Below are 27,712 nucleotides of genomic sequence, written 5' to 3' on the forward strand. Positions count from 1 at the left end.
ACCTGCTATTTCCTCTCACTGGCCCCTGCGCTGCACCACTGCGATGCCACGGCTGCAGCATTAGCTCGCAAATTTCCCCCCATTTTCTTAAACCCCCTTAAGTGGGCGACCGCGACCCCTCGGTTGTTCTTTACTCTCCTTTCCCTTTTCTTTCACGCGCTGCAGCGGGAGGTAGTCGTTTTTTTTCACGACATGCCGAACATCGTGCTTTTTAGCGGGAGCTCGCACCACGACCTGTCCCAGAAAGTGGCCGATCGGCTCGGACTGGAGCTGGGGAAAGTGATCACGAAAAAATTCAGCAACCAGGAGACATGGCAAGTAGACCAACGCATATAAAAAGTGGACTTTTTCCTCACTTTTCGACATGAGCAGCAAACGAGTTTTGTTGCTATAGCTACTACCCCCCATGTGGGTTCGGTTAGCTTGAGGCTAACAATAGTTTACTATTCAGCGGGCTCTAAAGCGCACACGTGACTAGCTAGCCACATGTAAACAGACCATGTGCTGTCCTTTACCGGACCGCTTTCTCCGCTATTATTACACGTAATTGTGCAACGGGGGGGATTTTAATACTCTCACCGTTCAAATACAACCGGCAGCCATACAAGTACGCAACCTTGTATTTTGTTCGGTGCGTATGATGCTAGCTACGCTAACGGTCCGTGTGATGGGTGACTGTGGAGGAGGCCAGGTTTTAAGTCTTCCCCCGAGCTCCTTCATCCGTCTCAACTCTGTGGAGTAACTTTATTTTTTAACACGATGAGCTGTTTGTTTAGTGCACGCGTCACAATGTCAACTGTGGGCTTAAAAAAAGAGGGTTAGGTTTGAATTGGGAACAGATTGACACAGTTATACAGAAATGTATGTTACACCTTTTTTTGAATGCCTTCCTAGCTCGATGGATTCTAGCTAGTTGTAGCATTACTACATGTTGATATGATTAAAATGGATACAGGCATCGGTACACCAGCTCAAACGCTAGTTTAGGCACCACTGTTGTCCACTTCATGGCGAAAAGAAGCACAGCAAGCTGGGGGAGAGAATGCAGGTCATTAAACATGGAGTCAACGTGAGGTTAGCTGGCTAACTACACACTAAAACATGTGGCTCACTGCAGTTGTAAGCATCTGACGAGGCGAAAGCAGAACTTCAACCATAACAGAGGTGGTGCATGTCAAATGTGGTTTATGAACTGAGAGGATACCTTGCAGTTAAATATGAATAAACGCATGTGTATGTGTAGCTATCGTTACTCCCTGTATTGCTAGGGAAGTTAGCTGAAGTCACATGAACTTAATTTGTGCTCATTTCCAAAGCTCTCAAGCTCACCATGAGTTCAATTACTATCTGCACGCCTGCAGCTACTGTAGTTTAACATTAGCATAGCAAACTACCTGTTTAATCCTGTTGCTGCCTGGCCTTGAACAGGCTGTTGAGGTCATGCAGCTTGTTTGAACCCTCCTGCAGGATGACCTTCTAGCTGCACGCTGGCCTGTTTGCTCTTTTAGTGGACCTAAACTCACCATGCGGTGCAGCTTTAAACTTTGCATACATTTAAATGCATGTGTGGCTTTCTATCAATCTCGCCTAAGTGCATTTTATTCTCTTTGATTCAGTCAATGGGAGCCACAGACTGCATTAGTGTGTTTCGTGGCTTAGTGAGCACGGCTTCAACATTGTCAGGGTTGGATTTAATTCCCTCTGGGGTCGCTCACTGATGCACTCACTGTATTGTAATGCACTCTGGATAAAAGCATCCTCCAGATGGGATGCGTTGTTTTGTAATCTTTCCTTTTGAATTACACCAAAGAGCGTTTTCCAACGTTGGTTTCCTCCGTCAAACCCCGCCTTGTGAAGTTGTATTGACCCCTTTTCCTCCAAAGACTCTGTCTGCAGTTGATGTTTACACCCACAACTCTAAAATCCAGGGAAAACTCTGATTATCCGCACTCTGGGTTTGTCTCTTGGGAACACAGCTGTTTGGGCGACGCGCAGTGCAAAACAAAGATTATTCGCTCATTCTCACAGACTAACAAGGAGGTGAGAACAATATGCTAATAACAGCTCTTCTCTAAGCGCGTCACCGATTTTACCAGGTGACGCGCAGAGGTCAAGGGACCAGTGCAGAGGGGGAGCGCATTCCTGAGACGGACAGTCTGTTTTGTTTGTTAGCACAGGGAGATTGTAAAAATAAAGACTTTCTTGTCACTGCCATGTTTGCCCTAGTGAAGGACAGTGATCCGGATTTATTGTCGATATCAAAAGATGACAGATGGAGAGGATCAAAAGGCAGGGGGAGTTGATGTTTTCAGATGTGGGGGATTTCTCTTTTTTCCCTTCTCTGAATTAAAGCCAAATATTAGCTTGTGGCAGCTTCTTGTTGCCTTCAGACAAAATTATTACATACAATACCAGATGAGTAAAATGATCTTTTGTTGCGGCTCTAGTTGTGTCAAAACAATCTCTTTCTTAGCCACATTGTTAACTTTAGTTGTCTTCAACTTTATTCTCTTACAAGCACGCTGTAAAACGTGTTTAAACGGTATGAGCGGCAGGGGATATTGGCTTTGTACGAGCTGGCCTCTGGAAAAAAAAAAACCTCCAGGTCTTGTGACCGCATGGTCTGTTATCCTTTACAACTGTACACGTCCAGTGATCACATGACTGAGGCCGGGGACGACGTTGTCATCCCCCCACAGAGGAATGTTTCACACACATGCTGAGGCTGGTGGACTGTGATTCTGGCGGTGCAGCGTTTGCCTCCCTAAAGGGCCTCAGATGAGCCGAGAGGTGTCCAAACTTGTTTCTTGCCATTCTGTCGTCGATAACTTTCTACGTGTGCTTAATACACTTGATTATAAAGTGTATCACATTTCAATTTGGAAAGAATTCTCGCAAAAATGTCGATGCTGCCGTCCAGCTGGTTTAACGGTGGTGCTGAGGAATTTGTTTCTTAAAAATGCGCCGTTTCACCGCGCACGTCGGCCTGAGATCCTTGGGCTCCAGTCGAACCCAAACGCTTTCATGTTCCCCTTTCTGTCGTTTACGTAGCGTGGAAATCGGGGAGAGCGTGCGCGGCGAGGACGTGTACATCGTGCAGAGCGGCTGTGGCGAAATCAACGACAACCTGATGGAGCTGCTCATCATGATCAACGCTTGTAAGATTGCCTCCTCGTCCCGCGTCACCGCCGTCATCCCCTGCTTCCCCTACGCCCGGCAGGACAAAAAGGACAAGGTAGACACACAGACACGGCATCATCGTCATCCTCTTCATCATCACGACGAAACCAATGTCCTGTTGAATCCTCTCCTCCATGACGCCCCTTCAAAAGACTTTGATTACACACGTGCATTGGTCACACATGACTTTGACCTCCCCTGATTTAGCATTTATTAACATCTGACAAATGATTTACAACACTATAATTAACTTTTACTGGAAGCAGATTAGTGTTTATTAATGTTTCAACAACTATAACTCTTCCCATAAGTAGAGGCTATTGTATAAATGCATAAATCACCTCTGTAGTAATATGTGTCCTCATGGATGTTATAACTACAGTACTTGAGGGAACAATTACAATGTCCTTCCAGCTGGTAACATTCGTTATAAGGCCTTTAGTAACTGTTTATATACTTCCCTGTGTCTGCACCTTGCAGGTTACATACGTCTACACTGCTGTAAAACACGTACGCAGTGCAGTCAGGGAAAAATCTGAAATTGACACATTGGACGTTCCTTCAGGCTGAGAAACTGGTTCACACAACCTGCTTATCTTGTAAATCATTATCTGGTGTTGCCTCAGTTATTTATGCAACGACAACAGCAAGTCGGGTCCAAATGAAGACAGCTCCACGAGTCGCACCTCCGTCTGCCCAAAGTCATCCAATACTTTATTTGATTTTAGTCGCATGGTAGTGTATCATGTGAGGGTCAAAGCCCTGCAAACACTGAGATTTCCCACATCCATACTTTAACGTGAGCGGTACGCGGCAGGCTTCCTGCACGACCAAGATTATTCCCTCGATGAGTCCACTTCACATTTCATTCTCCTGTCGATGTGTGATGGCATTTAAATGTTAGCGCCTCGTCGGCCTCGCTCTCCAAACAGCATTTTCTGAGACACTCTTTGCTCAGCCACCAGCTCCAGGTAGTCGAGTGTTGTGTCAACAGGCCCTGAGGTCTGCCCGGTACATTTGCACTGTGTTGGCTTTTCTTGAGTGAAAGAGCCTGCGGCATTGACTCGCCCTTAAAGGTCTCAGGTAAAGTCCTGACAAAATGTATTTCATTTAGACGGAGTGAAAACGGAGGCTGTCCCATTTTATTTCACATAAAGGAATTTTGATGGTCCTTATTTTTTTTTTTAAAGTTCCAACATTTCTTTTCTTACTTACTTACCTCAAGCGACTGTGTCTTGATGCTTGTCCCAGAGTCGAGCACCCATATCAGCCAAGCTGGTGGCAAACATGTTGTCTGTCGCCGGGGCTGACCACATCATCACCATGGACCTCCACGCGTCTCAGATCCAGGTCAGTACGCTGCCTTCTCTCTGGGTCTAACCGGGCTTTTAATGTACTCAACGTTTGTGTTTCGAACTACTGCAGTGTTTCATCGGATCATTGGTGCGCATAGCGAAACCTACTGAAAGTTAATTTATATGAAGGATTACGGGGAGATTGTGTCCAAAATGGAGGTTTAGAGATGTTTAAGTGCCAGCTTATGTCAGAGAGGCTTCAACAGAGGCAATAAGACAGAGTGCCCCAAGTAATGACATTTTGGGGTCAGAAAAAGGCCTTCTGTTGTAGTAATGGTACAGACGGGGATAAGGAACTGTTGATGTAATAAAAAGACTGATTATACGTGTACAGTTGAGTCGTTTGGCACAAATGTAGATAACATCGTCCCTCGCTTTATAGAAAACCAAACGTGCACATATTCCCGCACTGACTTTGAGCGATACTTTGTTCTTAACTGTTGTCTTTCTTTCAGGGTTTTTTCGACATCGCTGTAGACAACCTTTACGCGGAGCCCGCCGTGCTCCAATGGATACGGGAAAATATCCCAGAATGGAAAAACTGCATTATCGTGTCTCCGGATGCCGGCGGAGCGAAACGGTACGAAGACACCTCGTTGTTGGGCAGACCTTTCTGTGGATAAATGCTTGGTTTGCGCGTTTCCCCGTCCCGCTCAGGCTCATTGCCTCCAAGGAAGAGTCAACAAGTGGTCTTGTTTGACGAGCAGTTAAAGGTTTCGTCCGTGTCTAATGGGTCTTCCTTCTCGTCTCTCTGTCCAGCGTGACGTCCATCGCCGACCGTCTGAACGTGGACTTTGCTCTCATCCACAAAGAGAGGAAGAAGGCCAACGAAGTGGACCGCATGGTGCTGGTGGGCGACGTGAAGGACCGCGTCGCCATCCTGGTGGACGACATGGCCGACACCTGTGGGACCATCTGCCACGCCGCCGACAAGTCGGTGTCATTTCAGTGTTCCAAATTCACCCATTTTCAATCGACGAAGTTAAAACATTATTAAAAAAAAATTGTATTTCTGGTTCTAGACTGATCGACGCCGGCGCGGTGAAGGTCTACGCCATCCTCACGCACGGCATCTTCTCCGGTCCTGCCATCTCGCGCATCAACAGCGCCCCGTTCGAGGCCGTGGTGGTGACCAACACCATCCCACAGGAAGAGAAGATGAAGGCGTGCCCGAAAATACAGGTATGCAGACCGGCAGTTTCTGACCGTTTTCAAGGCTGCACCATCCACTTGAGGGCGTCGGACTATGTTTCTCTCTGCTTTTTAGACGTTATGTTCACCTCGGACATGCAATAGGTTTTCATGTCCCTTGCGTTTGATTGGTTTCCATCAGGTCATCGACATCTCCATGATCCTGGCGGAGGCGATCCGGAGAACCCACAACGGCGAGTCTGTGTCCTACCTCTTCAGCCACGTACCCTTATAAAGAAAGAGAGAGGGCTTCCTCCGTCCCTCTCCTCCCTCACCTCCTCCCCCCTGTTGGGCCACTCTGCTGGCACTTTTTGCCACATCTCCCAGAATAAAGGCCCGATGGTTTTTTTGCCAACCGCACGTGACTGTTTAAAGGTCACGCCCTCACATTGTCCTTGACCTTCTCACCCAGGAGACGGAGAGAAATATCATTTAATTCTCAGAAGACCAAGTTTCTATTTATGAGTATCTCTTGTTGCCGACCGTGGTCCCCCGAGGCCTAGCCTTCACTTTAACCAAAGGCTTCACTTTGTAAACATGTATTTGTACCTCATATCGAACTCGCTTGAAATGAAGCATTCCACAACATCATGTGACTAGACGTATGTTGGCTCTTTCTGCTTCACAAAGTTATAATAATGGGTAAAATAAATTCAGGCACCTTCCCCCACCCCCTTCATTGTTGCTTTAACCGCTGCTACAAGTATTAAAGTAATATAGCCTAACCCTCTATTAGCTATATTGATTGTAATAGTTCATGCTTGGTCAGTTTAAAGCTGCCACACAAGTGGAAATGTGTTGATCTGACCAAATGGGAGTCAAATTAATGAACACGCATAATCTTTAATTTCCTGGGCCTTTAGTGAGACGCTGAGGCATCGGACCTCAGTGCAACTTCTCCCACAACAAGCTGCTGTCACCCAGTGGTGGCTCATCTGCATGACAACCCTCTTCTCATATTAATTATGCTATGAAACTATAAGATTTAGAGACAACTTTCCAAACTCTGGGCAGGTGTGTTGACAGTGTGTGAGACGAGGCGTCGGTGGGTGTTTCGCCCATGTTCCAAAAGGTCATGAAAACAAATTGAGCCCGAAGCTTGTTAAAGTGTCAAGATTTCAATTGTCATTACGGCTGTAATGGGTCACTTAATTCCAATGAGGCAGGTTTCAGGGTTTGCCTGCAGGTGGATAAAGAAAAGTTGGTTAAAAAGCGTGGTTTAATTTTTTTTTTTATATGTAACACTTTGAGCTGTTTCGTTGCCAATAAAGCTTTGACAATGGCTTGCAGATGCTCATCTTTGTTTTCCTCTCAGTTAATTAAAAGTGTCATTACTTTAATTTAGAATTGTGTTTTCTAAAAGATGGACTTTTAATGCTTACATATCCTCACTATAAGCATCAGGAGTATTGCGTTAAATAAAATGATACAGTTTATCTTTGGTGTCTTTACATTTTATTAAGTATATTACTCAAGGCTAAACTAAACATATGTAAGCTCTGGAAGTATTTACATGTTCTAATACATGTTATAAAACAGGTTACTTTTTACATGAATATCAGTTCAGTTGAAATATCAGTAAAAAAAAAAAAAAAATCAACCACAGTTTGAATGCAAGAGTTTTTCACTTGATAGTAACTTTCTTGCATTTTGTTTTACTCAATTAAATCAATATTCTTCCACTAATGAACCGTCTAACTCGATCAGCGGCTCAATATGGACGCGCGATGACCTCATGTAGTAATTAAGAGACAATAGAAACGTCATCTTTAGAGGCGGCGATGCGTGACGCTCAAGCTGCCGCCAGGGGGCGCGCCTTCCCCAGCAGCGTGCAGCCGCAGCAGCTGCAGGCAGGCGGAAGTAGAGAGGAGAAATAATGTGCCATTGATACCAATAGTGTTATTTTCACATCAAATGCGGTTGAAATGAGAGAAGACTGTCAGTAAAACATCTCCGGTGGTGATACACTGAAGTGTCAGGGCGCCACGCTGCTGTGAAACAGTCAAAACAAAAAAGATGAGGGCGCGATTGCGCAACTTCACGCGCAAAGAAATCCAATACATCTATTTATTTACATTTCTTCCCTGAGCGAGATGACACGGAGCTCCTTTAGGGGCTTTTCTTCTTCAGTGTTTGGTTTTCAGCACGAGGAGGATGGAGGGCTCGCGCCTCTCCAGCAGGGGGACACGGGAGGATGCGAGCTGGTGATGTCAGACGTCATTAGCATATTTCTGACTATATCTGATGCTTGCGCAAAGACGTGCCACTACTGCTGCAACGCACTGACCAAGAGACCATCCAGCCATCAGCCAACACTTCGGTAAGCCTCTTCCAACAAAGCGTTTCTATTGTTTGAGCTCCATTGCTGGCAGCGATGAAGAGTCTGACGTGGGACATGTGATCCAGAGATGCTGCTCCCAAATACATAACCAGGGACCAGATGATTAGTTATGATGGGATGCAGCTCCTTTTATTTGACTTTTTTTCCCTATTGAAATAGCTAATTATAGGGTGCAGTGAGACGACAGGGCGAGGGCGTTATCTGTTTTCAAAACACATTTACGCATATCGGCCGATCCCCTTTGTTGCGGTCTGCGCTCGTGCTGCATGGTTTCGTCATTCAAGCGGTGCCCTTTTTATTCAGCCATAAACGTGCCTGCTTTTTTTTTTTTAGGTGGGTGGGAGGGGGGGGTTATATTTTGAACCAACAGAGTTGAACTTGGATTTTAAGGCTGACGTGAACGTGCAAAAAAAAAAAAATCTGGGCGGTGGTTCCTCTCGGATCGCAACCCAAAGGAAGAAGCCAATGCACAGCCTCCCTGTGGATACTTCTCAATCATTATTTTACCACGAGATTACATCATTTATAACCCCTCTAGTTACCTTAAAATAATATTTGCACATAAGCCATGCGGCTCCCCCATCCTATCCCCCTCCTTTTTGTTCTCTGCCGTCGCAGTATGGGAACTCCTGTTGTTATGTAAATGTCGCGGTCTGAACCCTTGTGGACTGGCTTCATTGTCTGGAGCGTTGTGTTGCCCTCTGTGTGCGCCATCCCGGGCTGTGAGTCTGATAACTGGACGCACATCAGGCAGATCACGCTGGTTTTTCAGCCGCGGGCGAACAAAAGGAGGGGCGGACGCACACAAGCGGTGTGAGTGCGCATGCAGTTGGAGTGAATAAACGGTTTTTCGACCACTGAGATTTAGGCAACGCCCTTAGACTGATAAAAAAAAAAAAAAGTCAGAGTGAACCTCAGGCTCTGATGGTTTCTACTTTTTTTCCTCTTCAAGGCATTATTGTTATTGTAAAAGCCGAATAAATACACATTGGATGGTTATATTTTCACATAATGTCTCTGTTTAATGGCTGCTCTCTCTCTCTCTCTCTCTCTCTCTCTCTCTCTCTCTCTCTCTCTCTCTCTCTCTCTCTCTCTCTCTCTCTCTCTCTGATGCTTCAGACTACCTGCAACAATGAGTGACAAGCCAGACATTTCAGAAGTGACCAACTTCGACAAGTCCAAGCTGAAGAAGACCGAGACCCAAGAGAAGAACCCCCTGCCGACAAAAGAAAGTAAGATTCAGAATTCCTGCACGTGGTGTGTGTGTGTGTGTGTGTGTGTGTGTGTGTGTGTGTGTGTGTGTCACAGTCCCCTCGACTGTTTCTGTCCTTTTTACTGACTCTAGTGTATAAAAGTAGAGCTTGACCCAGTGCGGTTGAATCTCACATCTCCTCCCCTCTCTTCTCTTCCACAGCCATCGAACAGGAGAAGGCTGGATAATAACGATGCCCCTCCCTCCCGTCATGCACTGTACACCCCCTCTTCCTCCTCCTCCTCCTCCTCCTGCATTGCCTTGTTTTCAGCCACTTCTTCTAGATGTATAACTTTGTAACCGAAAGTATGAAACAACAACAATAACCGAGCTGCGCTGGACGGGGTGACGCTTCCGCCGCGGCGGCCGGGCCTCGTCCCCTCAACCGCGAACCGCCTTCACGCGGGTCTTCCTGAAGGATGGGGAGGATTTGTGCGAGGAAGAGGAGGGTGGGGGAGCTGCGCGAGGTGTGCGCGGCCCCTCGTCGACAACACCTGAACAAGGGGACGGGGCGTGGCCCCCGGAAGCTCGCCAGCGTCTCACACACCATCGCCACATCACCCGACGGCCCCGTGCGGCTGCTTTTGCGCCCCCACCCCAGCTGAGGCGTCAAGCTTTTTTCTGTTGTTATTATTGTTTCTTCGTCTCCTAATTTTCGGAAATGCACAACTTTGTTTGTACGCTGGCCAAAATGTAAATGACCCTACCCCCCCCCAAAAAAAAAATGGAAACTGTCTTCTGTCACAATGTTTTTATTTTTATTTTGTATGTTCACGAGGATAACGATGCACCGGATTCCATCTAGATCTGGGAGGCGCTCCAATGGGACCTCACTTGCGGTTTCATTTTAACGCCCTTTTTTTTTGGCCCGAGCGATTCAGGACGGCTTCTGTGTAGCAATCTGTCTCTGAATCGTCTCAAAGGAGGAAATGGGGAAACAAAATGTGCCGGCAATTGATCCCATTTGTTCGCTTTCGACAGTAGATTCGAATTCTCAAGTGTTCCAGCAGTCATGTTACTCTGCCACAAACCATTACCAGAAATGGGAAAACCGTGAAATGTTGTAATAAAAAAGAATTTGTTACTAAAGAAATTGTGCCGCAGAGTTTCTTCTTCTGGCGTCCTCACACACGTCTCCACATTCACAGCTTGTTAGAAGCTGTTTCACATTTGCAAACGTAATGCAGCCAAACTGCTTGTCTTAGCTTAACCCACATCTCACACCAACTTACACTCTTCAGATGCCAAACATCTTTAGCATTACTTAAGGGATGACGCTGTGCACTATTAAAAGGCTTAAACGTCTCAAGCCCTGCAGGGGATTTAGCACAGGAGATACATTTTGTCTCTGTGTGTCTGCAGCGAGGCAGGGTAGCAAAGGTCTTCCTCAGCGAGCTTCACTGTCAGCGCAAAGCTCACGTTGGAGCCACCGGTTGTTGCAGAGCAACCAGGAAGTCAACTCAAAAAGTGCATTGGTCACATTGCTTATCTCTGCTGTGGAGGGAAGAGAAGTGGCTTATGGGACAGCAGGCCTTGACCCAGAGTACAGCCTCAGCAGGAGATTTACACAACCCTTTGTCCTAAATTAGCCGGCAAAGCCTTAAAGTCATTAGCATCACGTCACGGACATTCCTGCATTTATACCTCCATGTTATGGTCCGTACTTTTATGTAATTCAGAGGTGACTGGGCTCTGGGCAAGGAAATCTGTTCATTCAGCATGGTTGTAGCCTTGAACGCTAACGCTACAAGCTACGACTGCGACCACGTGGGGCATGAATCGGCATTTTTAAGCATGTCAGACGTCGCAGCGTTCAGCGGGGCGTGTTTCCGCGCTCACCGTCGTTGTTTTTGTCAGCTCTTCCTTCCCGGGCCCATCGGCGAGATTGATCTCAGGCCACGGGGGAGGATTCCTCCGCTCGCTGTGTGTCAGTGTAAGTGGATTGTTGCTAAATCAGTTGCTCTTAATAAGGCATTAATGTGCGTGGGGGAGGAGGGGCGGGCGTGGAGGTCAGGGGGTTGGTGCAGCGAGCCAAAGCCTCGCGGGGCCCTCCCCTCGGATGGGATTACGGCCCTCTGCACGCCGCACACAGGGGCGCCGCCTCCCCCAGGAGGAAAGTGACGAAGGATTTTGAGCAGGAGCGGCAGATGGGGTGGAGTCGAGGTAACCCATGGCAACAGCTGCTGCTGAGTCACTTCCTGGAGTCGGGCGGTCGGATGCTAGTTACCGGCGCGTGGAGCGTTTCTCCTTGGAAAAGGCACGGGTCATTAAAGCTGTCCGGGCGGAGCGTGAGCCAAACACGCAGGGGGATTATGAACGCAGCACATGGGGCTCTGTTGTCCGTGTTGTCTGTCCCTTTGTCTTTGGGGCCGTCGGACCCGGACAACCAGGAGATTGGTTGATTAATGGTTCCCCAATGAGCTATTGTTGAGGATCCGGGAACAAGCTGTTGCAGTTTGGGTCACAGTCGCGACAAACGATGACAACAAAAAAGTACTTAAAATAAGGATGCTCACGAGAAAACTGGCATTAGTTAAGCACATGCAACATAAATCAACGCGGACTTGGTTTCACATCGGCCTCCTGGGTGAAAGTCCTGTGTCCGTTTGACCCGTCCATCCTTCGTGGACTCTCTCTCTCTCTTATTACGCTCCATCAGCTGCTCCGACCGTCTCATAAAGAGGTGGAGCGTTTGTGTTTCCTGCTCATCGTCAACATTCTCGACTGAGTGGGTGAACACTGTAAACGTTGCACCTGCTAAACAGCATGGTTATCTGGACGTGCATCCCCACAGAGCCAGCAGGATGGCTGCAGACTCTCCAGCTTCATCGTTGGAGGGGAAATAAATTAACAGCCACATATCAGTAAAGCTCATTCCCCCAGCGTCCTTCTGTTGACTGTGCTATATATTATCCGCAGGTTGCTTCTCCACAGAGACGGCCGCCCGAGTCAATTACCTTCCTATCGCTCGCCGGCAGAGACAAACACTCGGTCTGCTCTCCATTTCCATGGCAACTGCCCGTCCAGGAGCTACATTTGGCGTCGCAGCGGAGCGGTGGACGTGCCGCACGTCGACGCCTGGCCATTAGCTTTAATGCGCTCGCAAATGTCCGCCGCCCCATCGGCGGCCGAGACACAAACAGGAAAGAACGTGCATGATTGCGTCGTCGTCGCCGCAGCTTCCGGTCCGACCCGCCGCTCTCCAGATTGGGTCGTCGTTTAGCGTCGCGCTGACTCAGCTCCCGGCAGACCGGTGGTGACGAACACACATCAAGTCAGACGCGGCATTTGTACCGCTCGCCGCCGCCGCCATCGCCGCTTGGTACGGACACGTGGCAACGACAAGCGTGCGAGGTACGAGCGGCCATGTTTAATGGGTTGAGGGCCATGTGTGCGTGAGCTCATAGGGTGTAATTTAACACAGCAATGAAAGCGCTCGGGTTCCTCCCACATCGCCTCACGGATGAAGCGCAACTGAAGCAAAGGAGTGATTTGTCTGAGCCGGAGGAGTTCCTCGCTGCATGGTTTCGCGTGACTTTGTGTTTTTAGTGCGCTGGATGCAATAACGTTGCTGAGTTGCTCACATACAGAGTACAGTACACACATCAGACAGCTTCCCCAGTCACGTCCTCCTGGTGCAACGTGTTTACAGATAAGTGCTGCTCGGCATCCGGAGGAAGCAGGAACTTACTTTTTATAGCACTTCTGTGAACAAAGACACAAAGTGCTCTGAAATCGAGGAGAGCCAAGCGCACACGCCCACGAGCCCACCCCTATGGCTGCAAGAAAGAGCAGACGCTCGCCGTTTGGCTCAGAAACGCCTCAAAACCACCTCTGAAGTCAGCGCTCGCTCTCCTGTTGCATCGGTGACAATTACAACAGATCCTGTGGATCGGGAAAAGTCCGTTAAACAGTTGTTTCACCGCTAATTGCGCCATCAAACCGATGCGTAGACGCACAGCTGGCTTGTTAAGCGGCGGTGGTGCAGAGAGCGGGCGTGGTCCCACATTACAGCAGCAGGCTGCCCGTCTGTGGCTCGGATTGATTATCCCAGACGTGCTCCATTAGCGCGGCCCCAGATGGGCCCCGATCGATGCCGTGTAAGCGGCGTTTCAAATCGCTTGTAAATGCATCAGACGGAGCGTCGCGCGGAATCAATGCTCGGACGGAAGAGCGACGCGTCGGATGGACTCGTTGCGACTTGATGAGGTGGTCCAGAGAGCCTGAGACACGCGTGGTCACACAGGATCCGGTGGACAGATGCATGTGCATCCGCCACGAGGTGCTAACACAGAGGAGCTCCCAGTGGCTGCTCTCCTGAGGGCTAACGCAGAGCGACAGCCCTGACATTTCCTGACGCTCCCTCCCTCGCCGCGGGCCTTCTCTTTCTCTGCTCTTCCTCTTCGTAGACGACACTGCCGCTGCAGACACCTGGCGCTTTTGGTCTCCCCTTCACAAAACTCAGCAGAGCAAATGTCTGCTTCCAGCGCTGATGCTCGGCAGAATCCCCTTGTCAGCGACAAACGCGGTGCTTTTGTTGATCTCGCAGCTTTATTTGTCCTTAACTGGAAGATAATAGATCTATGGACCCCCTCCCCCCTAAAGAGTCTAATTTCCTGAAGCTAACACCATCATTTTGTATCTTTACGTCGTTATGCAGCAGGAAAAAAAATGCACATGCCCCTCTCTTCACATCTCTGGAGACACATGCTGCTTCGCGTGGACTAAAAGGAGACACCTTGATTAAAAAAACTGTGAGTTGTGGTTGAAAGAAATGTTGATCATGAGTGTTAATTACCCCCGTGGTCCCAGCAGAGAGCTGCTTAATTACAGCCCCCTTGCTAATAACAAGCTTAGCCGTGTCGTGTCCTTATTAGACTTTTAATAATCAGCGCAAGAGCAAAGGCCAGGATATCCAAGGGCGCCCTTTTTAAACCCATAGATATTTTCCCACATTGGTGATTATTGCATTCGACTCGTTGCGCTGTCACCACCTCTCGGGCCTTCTCTTCACATCGCCTGAAGGAAGGGACATCATGAAAAGCTCTTTCTGCTCTCCATCAGCTCATGATGTGTGTGTCGAGGGCCCCGGGGGCTCCGGATAGCGTTGGAGACTCATCTCGCTCCGTCCTCTGGCGCGTGGATGAAGCTTCCTCATGCCGTTGCATCATATGTATGTGACTCGCAGGGTTGCTCAAACGGCGTTGCTCAAAGGCCTCGCCGGGGTCTGACACACAGGATGCGATGGCCATCGGCCTCAATGAGTCGCGTGAGTCGCACATTGATGCAACTGGAGTTTCAGTCGAGGGATCTCACAGTCAGACGCCCCCGCGGCTCCGTCCACACACTACACCCGTAATCCGCTCAATCTCGTGTCTCCCGGTTGTTTTCCCGCGCTGCGTTTATTTTCTAAGTTGCGCGGGCGAGGTCGGTGCAGCGGCGATAACGCCTGCCGGCGTGCCGGTGAGCGACAGCGTGTCAAGGTCAGCCCCGGAGCTGTATCAACAACAGCAAAGCAGGGCGAAGTAAGACAACAAGGGGAGCTGGCCGTCCTCCAAGAGGAGCGCTCACGCAGCATTAGCCGCTATAATTGTAAACCGTTATCCCCCAACGTCGAGGGAAGCCGCTGTTTGGGGATCCAGATCCATTAAAAACAGATTATTGTGAACACCCCAATGTGTCGGTTGGGCACAAAAAAAAGGCGAAGCTGTGGATCCGCTGTGGTACGAATGATTGAACTGCATACAGCATCCCACACACACACACACACACACACACACACCTGCGTCCACGCCCACGGGCCCGAACACACACGCTCACGAATGCCAAGAGATCTTAAAACCCGGAGAGCTGGTTTTACCCTCGTTAGCGGAAAGTTTGGCCTCCTCCTGAGATTTATGGAGGCTTTTCACATCTGGTCGCTGGGGGGGCGTGTGCTGAGCGGTGTAATGACCAGCTCTTGGCTGTCTTTCTCTCTGCTACGTGTGCAAGTTGGACGTCCATTAACGCAGTTGCTTGTTAAACCCTCAGAAAGGAATCAGTTTCGCCGATTTTATTGAGCTCGATTTCCAGCCGCGGCCTTCGCTGCCAACAATCCAGCACCCTCAAGGACATTAACGCAGACGTGCAGGACACAGAACGTCTATTTACCCGTGTCGGGCATTCGAGGAATTCGGGACCACGTGTTGTTTTGTCTCAACTAAGGGAAGTGAATACTCGAACTGAGAACGCTTACTTTGGCAAAACATGCATGTTATCGCAATGAGAAGGGCTGTTGGACGCAGCCCATTGTCCCCATTGGCTTATTGAAGCATCAAAGAAGGCCACGCCTCCAGCTCCTTGTGAGGACGCTGCCGGTCTGATCGGTGTGGAAACAACAGCAATAGTTGTGTGAAGACACGGCGGCGGCGTAAGGAGATCTTGCCCCCCGAGGCGTCTCGTGTTCAAGCCCGGTTTTCCTCGAACCTCCTTTAAAGCTCCCGCATCACTGAGTTTGACCTTTGACCACACGCTGCGGTTGGCGGCGAGGGAATCCAATTTCCCGATGGATCAAGCGACTATGAGATTTGTTATCGTCGCGGCAGTTTTGCGAAAATTGATTCGGAGTCCGTTTCCTCGTGTCTCAGCAACCGAACCCGCACTTAATCTGGAGCGGGATCAGTCGCATGGGGTCCTCGTCCAGCCAGACGCTGCCAGAGGTCTGGAGTTGAACCCAAGCACGCAACATTTTGAACACACGCTCGTCCGCTTCGCGGTCCTCCGGGGGTTTAACCCCCGATCGCCGCCAAAATCTGCTCGGCTTCCTCGGCCTCCTGAATGTCCCAGCATGCCATCCCTTTTATTTCTTTTTTTCATGAATAAGGTCTTTTGTGTGCTCGCTCTGTCCAAAAAGGGAACTCTGGCTGCACTTCACTTCCTCTCACGCTGTATCGGTTGTGACTTTGCCCGCTGCTTTTTGGTCGCGACGTTTCAGAATTACTTCGTGAGATCCAGAAGAGTTCCCTGTGCAGTTTGAAATGTCACAGGACGTACCATCTCTGAGGAGAGCGTGTCCATCTTAAGACTGATTCCTGACAGCGGGAGGAAGGTGCACGCGTCTTCAAGGTTAAATATAATACTCTCATTTGGTGCAACTCGTGCAATAACGGTGGAAAACACGCGGAAAATGTTCATCAACAAATTACATTTAGAAAGCCGCGTTGACACGATTTCCACCGACGTTTCCGCGACTCAGAGTGGTCTGTAAGCCGTCTCCATGGCAACAGACGTGCATCCTCACCATGGATACGTGATGTGCAGTTTGACGCCGGCCGATAAACAATGTTGTCGCGTAGTGTGTGTGTGTGTGTGTGTGTGTGTGTGTGTGTGTGTCCCCCGGAGAGGAGTGAGGCTCCCTCACAGAGGAGGAAGGCTGTGATGTCACAGGGGGGGTCGCGCAGCAGCAGCCAGATGCTCTCCCTTCATTTCTACGTGCAGATTGTGCGGCCTTGAGGAGTCTTCACTGTCGTCTCCGTGAGCAGTTGCACAAGAGATGACTAACTGACTGTCACCAGTAGCTATCAGCAATGATTGAAAGGAAAAGCAACTTCCCGGACCGTGAATCACCACCAGTGTGGAAGCAATGTAGGTCACCACCCAATCCATAAAGATAACCAGACCTGATTAACAGTATACATCATAATCTCAATTATAAAAGCACAGTCAGATACAATGATCAAGGCTGGTAATCTGCGAAGATTAAATTCGGCTTTGGTGTGTACGTGAGGCAGCAGATTATTGTAGATATGCCTTAAGACTTGCAGCACAATACTACCTCATTACAGCCTCCTGTCTCTGATTTTGAAAGTGTTTTGTGATAAGAAACGAGCTCTCAAGGCCTCCGCGGGTTCGGGCCTACAAAATAAAGCCCGTTAGACTAACTTCTCTGTTGCAGCAGCACGAGGAAGTCAAGGAGCTGATTGCTCTTCCTGTTTTTCGGGTGCGAGTCTTTGGCTCTGCCGCGCCTGGTTCTGCCAAATTTCCTCCATCTGAGTGTCAAAGGTCGAGCCGCGTTGCTCTGAGGTCTGGATTAATGAATCCTGGAGGGTTGTTTTTTTTTTTCGCGGGGAGAGCGTTTGTTTACAGTGGTAGATAGTTCCCATGAAAACCAAGCAGAGGAACAAAATGTGAAGAGGTTACGCACGACTGAAGCAGAAGAGGAACCGGTGAGAGAGGAGCAACGAGGAACTCTGGGAAGGACACATGCTCGTGCTGCTGGTACTGTGAATCAGCTAAACGGACTCGCAGCAAGCTGCTCGCTTGAGAGAGTGGAGCCGTTGCTGAGTGAATAGAATCCCAGATGCCCGAGTGCCTCTCCGTCTTTGCAGGGGGAGACAGCCGGTCCCTGTGTCCTTTTTGTCCGTTGAGGCCCCCCTCCTGGAAGAAAGGCTTTAGTCAGACGTGTGCCTGCATTCCTTCGCCTCCTCCTCCCCCCAACACCTCCGCCGTCACAGTCCCAGTTGGACTGGACTCGGGCCCAGATGCGCACCGACTCGCCCTCTTTGTCTGCAGATCTGGCACATGACTTGCTCCGGCGACTGGCGTGGCCCGGTTCCAAAAACGCCCCCATTGTTCCCGCCGTTGCCCCATTCTGGCCCCGAAAATAACCGCCAGCGCCCCAGCGTAGGCACGCCGCCAAGGCGGGCACCACAACAGTCGTGCCGTCATCGCTCGTGTGTGGATTTGAATCGTCGCCACGTCTTGATTACTCTATTCTGGGTGCTAAAACAAGATGAGCCGCGCGGAGCGGCGCGGGACTCTGTTCAAACTGGCCCTGAGAGTATATTTTAACAAACCAAACGTCTGGCCCCTCCGGAGGCAGCTGATTTTGTGTTAAAAATAAAAAGTCAGAGGAGATGTGAGAAACACAGACACAAGCCTCATGTCCTGACGTCGCCCTCGTGAGATTGTAAATGTTTAGATTGTCATGGGATAAACTGAGGCTCCGTCCCATCTGTTACACAATAGATTGACATTCCCATGTCGATCGGACCTCGCTGGATGTGGGCGGAAATAACTCGTGTGGGAGAGGAGGGAATGTCAGCTGTGAACAACTTGAGCAAGAGAGAGATGGCGGTCGGATGATATTTCCCCGAAAGGCTTTCGGGAAAACAGTTTAAAAGCATTCCTTTAATAATAATGTTGCTCTAGAAAGCCGCGAGTGCGAGTCAAATCAAAACTCCCGCAGCCAAAATATTCAGCGGCGAGAGCCAACGGAGTGAATCCCTCCTCAATCCGCCCCTTGTTTTCATTTGATTAAAACGGAGCATTTCTCCGGGCCGAGGCCTTCAGCTGTGGTGAGAAACTTGAGACAAAACAGCAGAGGATTAACAGGAGGAACAGAGAGGGAAGGGTTGGGAGGAGGCGTCCAGAAAGATCCCAAAGAATCCTCCTCTCCTCCTTCATCCGACCCCCCATCTGCCCCGCCAGCTTCTCCTCCTCGGAGGTCAGAGTGGGGTGACTTCCCAGAAAACCGGCCCACCCTCGATCCCTTCTCTTTCCATAACAAATCTCCCTACACACGAGTCGCCCGAGGAGCGGTGGAAAGCTCACGCGGCTCCAGTGTTTTGCCTCCGTAATCGACGGCTGGAGCGTATCGTAGTCTGCGTGAGGCCCCCGCCGTCCTTCAGTCATCCATCTCGACAAAAAGCAGAGGGAGCGCCTCACGCGGTGCCCGCGAGCGCCGTGACGTACCGAGACTCCCTGCGGAGGTCGTGATTTCCTGGAGCTCCAGAGCTCAAGCGCTGCGATTCGGCTGCAATATCTCGCTGCTCAGGTGAGACCGGGCGTCTCCAGTGGGGAGCTGTTTTCTCGCGATGCATCTCCGAGCGCGCCGGTTCATAATTTGGTCTTAAACAGCCGAGTCTCCGGCTGTTCTCTGGATATGTCTGACGATTTCGCCCTCTGAATCTCGTTGTCTCTCCAGTTTGACGTTTTGTTGATGAAGTTACAAGACTTAACCAAACAACGTGGTCTTAGCTCAGTTACTTCACTCAGAAAACACCCACGTGGTGAATCCAGAGTGTACACACTGCCTTTGAGGTCACGTGTGCCTCGTTAAAGGAACAACGGTAAACGGCTCGGCGAGTGTGTTGAGTGTGTTGACATTGTGACGCTAATGGAGACAGAAGGAGCGGTTTTAAACAACCTCCAGCTAAAGTATACGCAAAGTAAAGCAGGGCCTTTAAAGACGGATAAAAGACCATTTAGACCGATTCAAATGCCATTTACATCCCAGCGAACGGAGATTAGATAGAGGTCAAGTGAAACCTGCAGTTCCACCTCGATGGCGTCTCTGCCAGCTCTTCATTAACTGACATGGAAACAAGAGGCCGATGTTAACGGCTGGCGGCCTCTCACGTCCCCGCCTCCACCTGAGGCCGTGAGAAGACGATCAATTTGCTCAGTGACGGGAACGGTGCCGCGAGACGGAGCCTGTCTTTTGCACATCCATGTCGCGTCGGGGAGGAGGGGGGGGGGGGGGGCAGCAGGAGCACGCGGTCGCCAGAGGGCCGAAGTGCTTTGGTCGCATTTGCGAGGCCGCGCTCGGTGCCGACAAATAGGACAACTGGTGCTCGGAGCCACAGGAAGGCCGCGCGTCGGGACGCCGCCTGCACGGCCACGGCTCCCTCCCTCCCCGTATTACTCTCAATAGAAGAGACTGATGCAAGAGCTTGGGAAACCGGTTTTGCGTTGGCTTCGTCAGGAGGCGCGTGGCGCTGGTGCGGCCGAACCCGATGAAGAAGAGGCATGTGTCTTCATTGGCACGGCTTTCCCCCGGCAACCCACCAGGAAACACACGGATCCACCCGGACAAGCTGCTGAGCCGAGAGAGGAGAGCGATGCCAGACACTTCAGATCGACGTTTAGGTCCTGTCAAACTCAAGCAGAGTGTGTGTGTGGGTGTGTGTGTAAGTCCTCCGGCTGGATCTTATATAACTCCTGACAAACAGACTGAAAGATAAACAGGCACAAAGATGGCCTTTTGGGTATCTCACGGCTACACAAGGACGCTGACGTTGACATGATTTACCTCCATTTTAAGCATTTATCTGACGTTGTCGCCCACTGAGAAGTGTGCTGAGTTAGATCAGGACACAAAGAAGCTCCGGGGGGAAAGAAAATGTCTACTTTAGGAGGAGCTAGTGTGACTCTGCTGTTTTACTGAAGCAGAAGTACAATTACAAGAGTAATGTACCGCTATCACTTAAGAAAACTCCCCTCGCTGAAGCTTAACACTAAGTACATTAGAATGAAAGTACACACGTGTATGACCTGGTTTGAAGAAACAGTCCCTCGCTGCAGCTTTATATTTATGACAGATATATTTTGGCATAATCAGCTTTATTATCAAATTAAATACAATTTAATATAAAGAAATAGGTAAAATCCCTAATGTTATAACATATAACCCCTTAAAACTACAGACAAAGCTTTGATACAAACTTTTAATTCGAACTCAACACAAGTTTTACACTATTTAAAACCCTGCAAAGCTAATTTCCCAAGTAAATGGTACAATACACACCGCGGTGTGATGTATCTTTCCCACTTCACAAATACCTTCACTGTGACACGGGGACGCCATGAGGTTTCACTGTGGATGAAGCCGCCAATCACAAGTGGGAGTGGACGCAGCGGCGGAGGAATTGAGAACTGGTGGTTAAAATGGGAGAAATAAAAAAGGTCACGAGAAAGACGATCTCCTTTCAGACAAAAGGCGAGCGACCTGTTCTCATGGGAACTGGAGCAGCTGTGTTTAGTTTCCTCGAGCTTAACTCATCCCGTCATCTGCTTTACGTTTGGACAGACTCACAGCAGGTTGTTGTTTCTTTCAATCATATCCCGGTGACTTCCACGCCTCCTTTAAAAACCTCATAAAAGAAGATTTCCACAGCGAGTTCCCCTCCGTTATGAGAACGCTGATCCAGGATTACAGCTCACGTCTGCGGCCACCGGGCGCTCGTTTTTACTGGACACGCGCACAAAAGGAGGCCGCGGAGAGTTTACTTCACGACGCGAGCAGATTGCCGACTTAAATAAAAACTCGCCTCCATTTATCAACACTGCGTTGTCACAGAAACGCAGGCCGGGGCCCAAAAAAAGGGAGCAGATGGCTCGAGCGGTCGACTCCAACTCAAACTAGCTGATCGGCTGATTTGCTTCATACCCAGGGGGAAAGTGTTCGTACTTGTTCTCAGCTTGTGTTTCACCGGCCTTGTTTGTGTGTGTGTGTGTGTGTGTGTCCTAGCAGTTTGTAAGATGCGGGACAAACATGCGCAGGCCTGCCACTATCAGTGGTTTCAGGTGAAAGAAATCAGTGTGTGTCTCGACCATGGAGGAGGCGGTCGCGACACAAAGGGCCTCAACAAACTCCGATGGATCTCATGTGTCGAGTGTGTTGCTGTCAGGTCTTCACAGGCTGGTTTGTGTGCCGCGGACGACATTCGCCGCACCCCCTCATTTCTATAAAAACACTGTATGTGACAAACACAACGCCGCCGAAAAGAAAAGTGAACATCGAGTGGGAATCATCGCTGCAGTTGGCAGTTGGCCACCTCGAGAGCTGCAGTGAGCAGATGTCTGGGTTTCAAGACAAAACCGAGTCCTGACTAATATCTGCAAAACACTGAAATGTCCCAGTTCCTTAAATACATTGGTACCATTTTGTGAAGAAAAAAATATATATACATATTAACTCTGATTATGTGTCACAGTCGGCCTTTAAGCTATCAGATGTCCTCCATTTTATATAATCTGCTCTCAGCGCCACTATCGGACTTTTATTTTGAAATCCGCTGCACAAATACAGATTAATCTCATTGTTTCTCTCTTTGTGTCATGCATTCATATCAAAAAGTGCTGACAGACCGACAAATGAACAGACAGCCTGCCCTTAATACAACTTTCCAATTTTACCCATAATCCACCGGGATGCATCTGTGCAGGCCAGTCCCGCTGCCATGCTTAGAGGCAGCCAATCAGACTTCGTTTGATGTAATCCCTGCACCCATCTAGCAGCACATTGCAGGCAGACAAACTGTGGCGGAATGGTCTGCATGTGGGAGCACGCACACACACACACACACACACACACACGCACACACACCGAGACCAGGCATAATTGCCAGCATTCCTCCTCCCCGAGCCCAACGTGTCCTGTTGTGCATTCCTGGGACGTCGGGGCGAGCCGCTGCAGCAGATGGGAACGACTGCAACCCGCTTGTGTTCCAGTTATGCTCTTAAATGAGGAGTGACGTCTAAATCCCCGGATGTTTGGGATGCTGGGAATGACGATTGTGTTTTGGTGACCGCGTGAGGCACTCCATGCGCAGATGCCCAGATTTATATATATGTGGAAAGTAACACCTTTTTTTAAAATGGTTTTCCAGCCGCAGCGTGTTGGCAGGAGACTGTTGAGTCGATTCCTCTGGTGACGTTCTCTGGATGTGTCTGCATGCTCTTAGCACAGGGACTGTGATGTTAGTGTGGCTTATTTTCTAACTTTTAAATGCCATTTAACTGCAAAAAAAAAACAGTTTTGCGCGTCCCCGTTCAGCGCGTAAGGCTTTAGAAACGGTCCTGATGAAACCGCGGCCTTTAAAACCACAATGTGCGGCGTTTTATCCTGAGAAGTGAACTGTCCCGCTGGTCTCTGTCTTTTGACACTTTCCCAATATTTCAGTTGGGAAAGTTTCTTCCTGTGGCAGCAGAAGTGACTCACCCTCCGAACCATCAACCCACTCTGCCCGCTGTCCTTTCTCCTCTCACTGTACGGTACGAACACACCCGTGGCGGGAAGAGCCAGGCCTGCCATTGTCTGAGTACGGGGGGGAGGGGGGAGGGGGGGGGGGGGGCACAGTCAGTTGCGAACAACAGCCGACAAATAAGAGAAACCCCCCCCCCCCGTGGCGATGGCTGTCGTGCTGTTTCACTGATCTGTGGGCATTCCTGCTCATTAGCGGCCTTTGTTGTGTGTGTGCACAGACACGGCTGACGAATTGACTGTGGCAGGTATAGTAAGAGAAGAGACAAATGTATATGCGTGAGACTTCCAGTGAAGGCATCTTTGTGACTGAACACAAGATGGCTTTTTGTGCACAGCAGGTGCACCGGGCGTGGGCTTTCGCGGCGCCTTTCAAAGTTTGATCCGTCGCGGCTTTGAACGTCCACCTGGGCTCGGGGGTCCGGTCGCTTGTTTTCCCAGCGTGGGCGTCCAAAAACAAGCCTTTTCCCTCCTGGCACGCTTACATGGAACACACACACACACACACACACACACACAGACTCAAATCTGTCGCTCTGAGCTCATTTTCAGCATTTTTGCCGAGTGCCAGCTCGCGACCATATTTGGACACGAATAAGCGTTCTCTACGCAGGCATTTCCCAATCTGGCCTCTTATCTCCGGTAATCGAAGCGGCGATAACAGTAATAGCGTCTTTCAGGGAAAGAGAAAGAGGAAGAAAGCAAATAATAAACACTTCTCTCGCCACTCAGTCCCCAGAAACGTCAAATGTCAAAGCAATGTCAAATATGTGTTTAACTTGTGTGCAGAAAGGCCGAAACTGCTCGTGCATTTTTTTTATTTTACTCTGTTCATTTTTCACACAGAAACACGGAGCAGTAATTCGAGAAAGTAGGTGTTGCAACAAATAATCCATCGCAGAGTCTCAGCTAGTTTTTTGGACTTACATCCCCTCTTTTTTTGTTTTTTTTTGGGTCAGGTATGAGGTCTGCTCGAAAGAATGTGGGCCGGCCCCTTCCTCTGTTTCACTGAAACCAGTCAGACAACCTTCACATTACACGGACAACATGTTACCACGTCAAGTGTTTTGTTTTTACTCCATCACACTTCCCTGAGCTGAAGAGCCACTGTTTTTGGTACAGAGAGCAGCCATTGTTTCAGGAATGTGGGAGGAATGGTGCGTTTATTAACCCGACAACAGCAGTCACCCAGCCGTTTCACCTCTTTTCTCCATCTATATTAAAATGATGTGATCTAGTATATCACCGTATATATTACTACAAAAAATATAAGGGTCCAATAAATGACAAAGAGGTCCTGCAGATCTTGCTTTTTAGCTTCTCCGCATGTTTTTTTTGTGAGACGCAGCAGCACTACAAAGGTCATGATTAGTGCTCTGTGTGACTCACGTTACAAAATGTTTGGGACTTTTTTTTTAATACTTTTTGGTTTACAAAAGAAGAACAAACTGGGTTATTTTATCTGAAGAGGTTCAGAGTATTTGTGTGTGGAATAGCAATTTATTTATGATCGCTGATAAGAGACACGATAGAGTTCAGATAGAGAACTGAGAGTGACCTTCTACCAAACTAAACCATCTCCACTTCTGCATTTGCTTTGGCCGAGGAGGAAGTGGGAGCGCTGACTTCCTGCTGCCAGACAGCAGAGGTGGGCCGAGGGGGTGTACAGGCCTCCTGTACCTCCAGTCCTTTCCCAGAATGCCTTGCGTGAATTTGAGTAGCAGGAAGACAGGAAGTGTGACCCTGGCTTGATAACGGCGGGGGCGACTATTTCTGAAAGCAGAGCGCAAACAAGGAGGTGTCTGTTCTGTTTCCTGTTGGTTGTTTTGTCAGATGTGAGCGGCTGAATGTGTCTTTATGTGTCAAAATGAACTGTTTGTGCTCGGAGGGTTGCCACACCAGACCAGTGGCAGACAAAGACACCTCTACACGGGCTGCAAGGCTACTTTGGATGTGTATTTGTACTCCAAGTCGTTACTTGTATCAAGCCATCGTATGTTGAGAAGCATGTCTTAGTTCACTTGAAGTAGAGACTCCAGGCCTCAAAATGGCTGACCTGATAGCCTTTAGATAGTGTTAAACCGCTTTCGTCTGCTGACTCCACATCAGTCTTGGTTTGATAAAAACCTCATGTGGAATTTTGGCCCTCGCCTCCTTCCTTCCTTCCTTTTTCCCCCCCTTTTCTAGGATGCCAAATAAGGCCAGATTGCTGAAGATATGCTGAAATTGAAGTTCTGCGTCGAAGCTGTCGCTCATTGTTTTGGCATTTGACTAAAAGAATGAGAGAAAAAAAGTGTGACGTAAGTGTTTTTTGCCTGCTGACTTGATCCCCTTCATTTACTATAAAATGCATGACATCATCGATGTCCCTCCTCCCCTTCTCTCTCTCTATATTTACCCTCTTTTTACTGTCTCCTGCCTTTTTTCACTTTCACATGTTCTCTGTTATGTAACCCCGTTGAGGCTCCAGAGTAGAGTAAAACATTTCCCCTCGTTCACCTCTGACCACAGCTGCTGTGTTTAACTGTCAATATCAGAGCACACACTGATAACTCAAGGTTTTCCTTTCTTCTTTTTTGGTATGTTTAGACCAAGAAACAAAAAGGCCTAAAATGGCCATTGACTAATTCTAAACTACTGATGTAATTGCCGCCAAAAAAAGTCAATTTTGTTTTTGATTTGACTGTTAGAAGGAAGTTGAGTGCATGAGAAGTAACTGATGCCCACAGAAAGGTTCATTGTTTGTTCAATGAACCACGCTTTGGTGCTTTTATAGATCATTGTGGAGACACCCGACTGCTAACATTATAATGTTCTGCACCTTTGATGAAATGATGTCACTTGTTCTCAATGCAAATCAATTTTATTCCATTTCAATTCAAGGTAAAGTAAAAAAAGAACAGTCTCAAAACAAATATTTTATAGTAGGTCGCTCTATCTCAGCAACTGTTTTCACTTAAATTTATGTAAAACAAGCGACAGAGTCTCGATGCTATTCAACACGACGGCTCACAATTTTCCTGTTCAGTGTTACTTCCTCTGCGCTGTGTGCCAGCACATTGTCTGTGTTACTTTAAAGTTCCCCTTTTGGACTGAGACAAGTGCTACATACTGGCTCAAAGCGAGGAAGCGAGACGCAGCGTTGGGGTTTACCTCAGATCGACCGAGTAACAAAGGCCTGTAGTTGAAAATCAACGGGAATGAAAAGAGCATGACCTGCCCTCAGTCTTCAGATGTCCCCACTTAGAGTGAGTCCATGTGTGTTTCATCAAGCCAAACCTCATTTAGAGAGCAGCGTTCATCCTCTCAATAGAGTTTTAGATGCAGAAAGGGATGAAGTTAAGTCACCAGCACCTCCGACTGCCACAGATTCCACATGTTTGGCAGTTCAGAGGTTAACTATTTGCAGAAGCTCCAGCACTGGAGGACAGCAGCCGCTGTCAGACAGCCTGTCATCAAATGTGTTTGATGCCCAGTTGTGTGTTCATACCGAGCGTGTTTGGAGAGGTTAGCTTGACCTCTGCGCTGTCGCTTTTTCTTCTTCAATAAAAGGGAAAGATGCCTGTTTTACCGCTTCAGGGTTTATTCATATTCTGTGTTGGTATGAAGATCAAATTACAGCAACTGAAGCTTTCTGAGCTAAAATTACAGGGACCGAGACTCTGTTTGTTGTGGCTCTTCAAAAGAGGACTTAGGAGCTCGCTTTGAGCTAAATGCTAACGTCAGTGTAATCACAACAATGTTAACATGGTGATGTTTAGCAGGTATAACGTCTGCCATGTTCTTGAGCACGTGATCGTGCAACACAGCTAGCGTGGCTATCAACACGCCACTTTTAAGTCCTTAAAGCGAAGCCTCTACTTAAAGCTTGCTATCATTGTAAGCTGGACTGGTTATACCAGACTGAGTTGGGCTGTGGGGCAAAATTCCTGAGTGTAATAAATTCCTTTAGCTTTTTCTCTGTAGAAAGAAGATTGCATTATTTCTTCTTTCAACGTAGCGTCGTCTCGCTTTGGAGCTGATGGAACTGACTCCAAACCTGCAGATTATTCAGTGTTTTTATTTTCGTTCAGACCGAAGAACTGCAGGTGGAGTCGCACCTTTTTCTTTGGCACCTTCTCTGTTTGCAGCTTTCTCATCTCGTGGCTCAAACTAAACAGTGTGTGTTTGTCTACAGCTTGGGTCTCTTTTGATTACATTGGAATGAAAAAGAGAGAGCGAGGTGGTGACTCCTGCTCAGTTGGCTGCTAACGTCTTCGCCGCGTGACCACGCAGGCATTTGTGGGAGCGAGCGCACAAGCACATGGATACGGCTAATGTGTGTGTACATTTCCACCGCTTGTGTCTGAAAACACACTTCATCCCACACACTTTCTCACTTTTCCTCTTTGCGGACACTATTTTGGTCCTCCTCAGGCTCCTAATCGTGCATCCATCAGGCGGCTGAAAGCAAGAGGACAGGCGCCGAGGAGAGAGGGAGGAGAGGAAGGCGAAGAGCAGGAAATGAAGTACAAAGAGAGGATGATAGAAAAGAAAAAGGGGAGAAGAGAAGGATGTCAGGTGGGAGAGGTAAAGTGACACACACTGCA

At 48.7% G+C, this 27,712-nt stretch overlaps 2 protein-coding genes across 3 annotated transcripts; both read left to right on the plus strand.

The window, feature by feature from the left end:
• LOC137794025 (ribose-phosphate pyrophosphokinase 2) lies at window positions 1–7,015 on the plus strand. 2 transcript variants are annotated; one of them, XM_068590567.1, is made up of 7 exons: window positions 1–314; window positions 3,052–3,235; window positions 4,406–4,530; window positions 4,991–5,115; window positions 5,295–5,468; window positions 5,558–5,717; window positions 5,869–7,015. In XM_068590567.1, exons 3-7 carry the CDS (start codon window positions 4,468–4,470, stop codon window positions 5,959–5,961), a joined length of 615 nt encoding a protein of 204 aa, XP_068446668.1. In that variant the 5' UTR covers window positions 1–314; window positions 3,052–3,235; window positions 4,406–4,467; the 3' UTR covers window positions 5,962–7,015. The 2 variants fall into 2 exon arrangements, with proteins under 2 accessions (XP_068446668.1, XP_068446667.1); XM_068590566.1 differs by having other exon boundaries at window positions 2–314; window positions 4,432–4,530.
• An 889-nt stretch (window positions 7,016–7,904) lies between these two features.
• On the plus strand, window positions 7,905–10,179 carry LOC137794085 (thymosin beta-4-like). The gene is made up of 3 exons (XM_068590686.1): window positions 7,905–8,046; window positions 9,187–9,299; window positions 9,482–10,179. The coding sequence occupies exons 1-3, from the start codon at window positions 7,934–7,936 to the stop codon at window positions 9,505–9,507; spliced, it is 252 nt and encodes an 83-aa protein (XP_068446787.1). The 5' UTR covers window positions 7,905–7,933; the 3' UTR covers window positions 9,508–10,179.
• The last annotated feature ends 17,533 nt before the right edge of the window (window positions 10,180–27,712 follow it).

Source organism: Clinocottus analis, unplaced genomic scaffold (assembly GCF_023055335.1).
Source record: "Clinocottus analis isolate CAN_PGR_092001 unplaced genomic scaffold, fCliAna1.0.p SCAF_24, whole genome shotgun sequence".
NCBI lineage: Eukaryota > Metazoa > Chordata > Actinopteri > Perciformes > Cottidae > Clinocottus > Clinocottus analis.

What these genes read in the sequence shown, in the direction of transcription:
- LOC137794025 (XM_068590566.1), top strand. Translation starts at nt 193, where the DNA reads ATGCCGAACATCGTGCTTTTTAGCGGGAGCTCGCACCACGACCTGTCC. An exon ending in GGCAGGACAAAAAGGACAAG is followed by an intron (nt 3,236 to 4,431) that starts GTAGACACACAG and finishes TGCTTGTCCCAG; the next exon opens with AGTCGAGCACCCATATCAGC. An exon ending in GATGCCGGCGGAGCGAAACG is followed by an intron (nt 5,116 to 5,294) that starts GTACGAAGACAC and finishes CTCTCTGTCCAG; the next exon opens with CGTGACGTCCATCGCCGACC.
- LOC137794085 (XM_068590686.1), top strand. Translation starts at nt 7,934, where the DNA reads ATGTCAGACGTCATTAGCATATTTCTGACTATATCTGATGCTTGCGCA. An exon ending in AGCCATCAGCCAACACTTCG is followed by an intron (nt 8,047 to 9,186) that starts GTAAGCCTCTTC and finishes CTGATGCTTCAG; the next exon opens with ACTACCTGCAACAATGAGTG. An exon ending in CCCCCTGCCGACAAAAGAAA is followed by an intron (nt 9,300 to 9,481) that starts GTAAGATTCAGA and finishes TCTCTTCCACAG; the next exon opens with CCATCGAACAGGAGAAGGCT.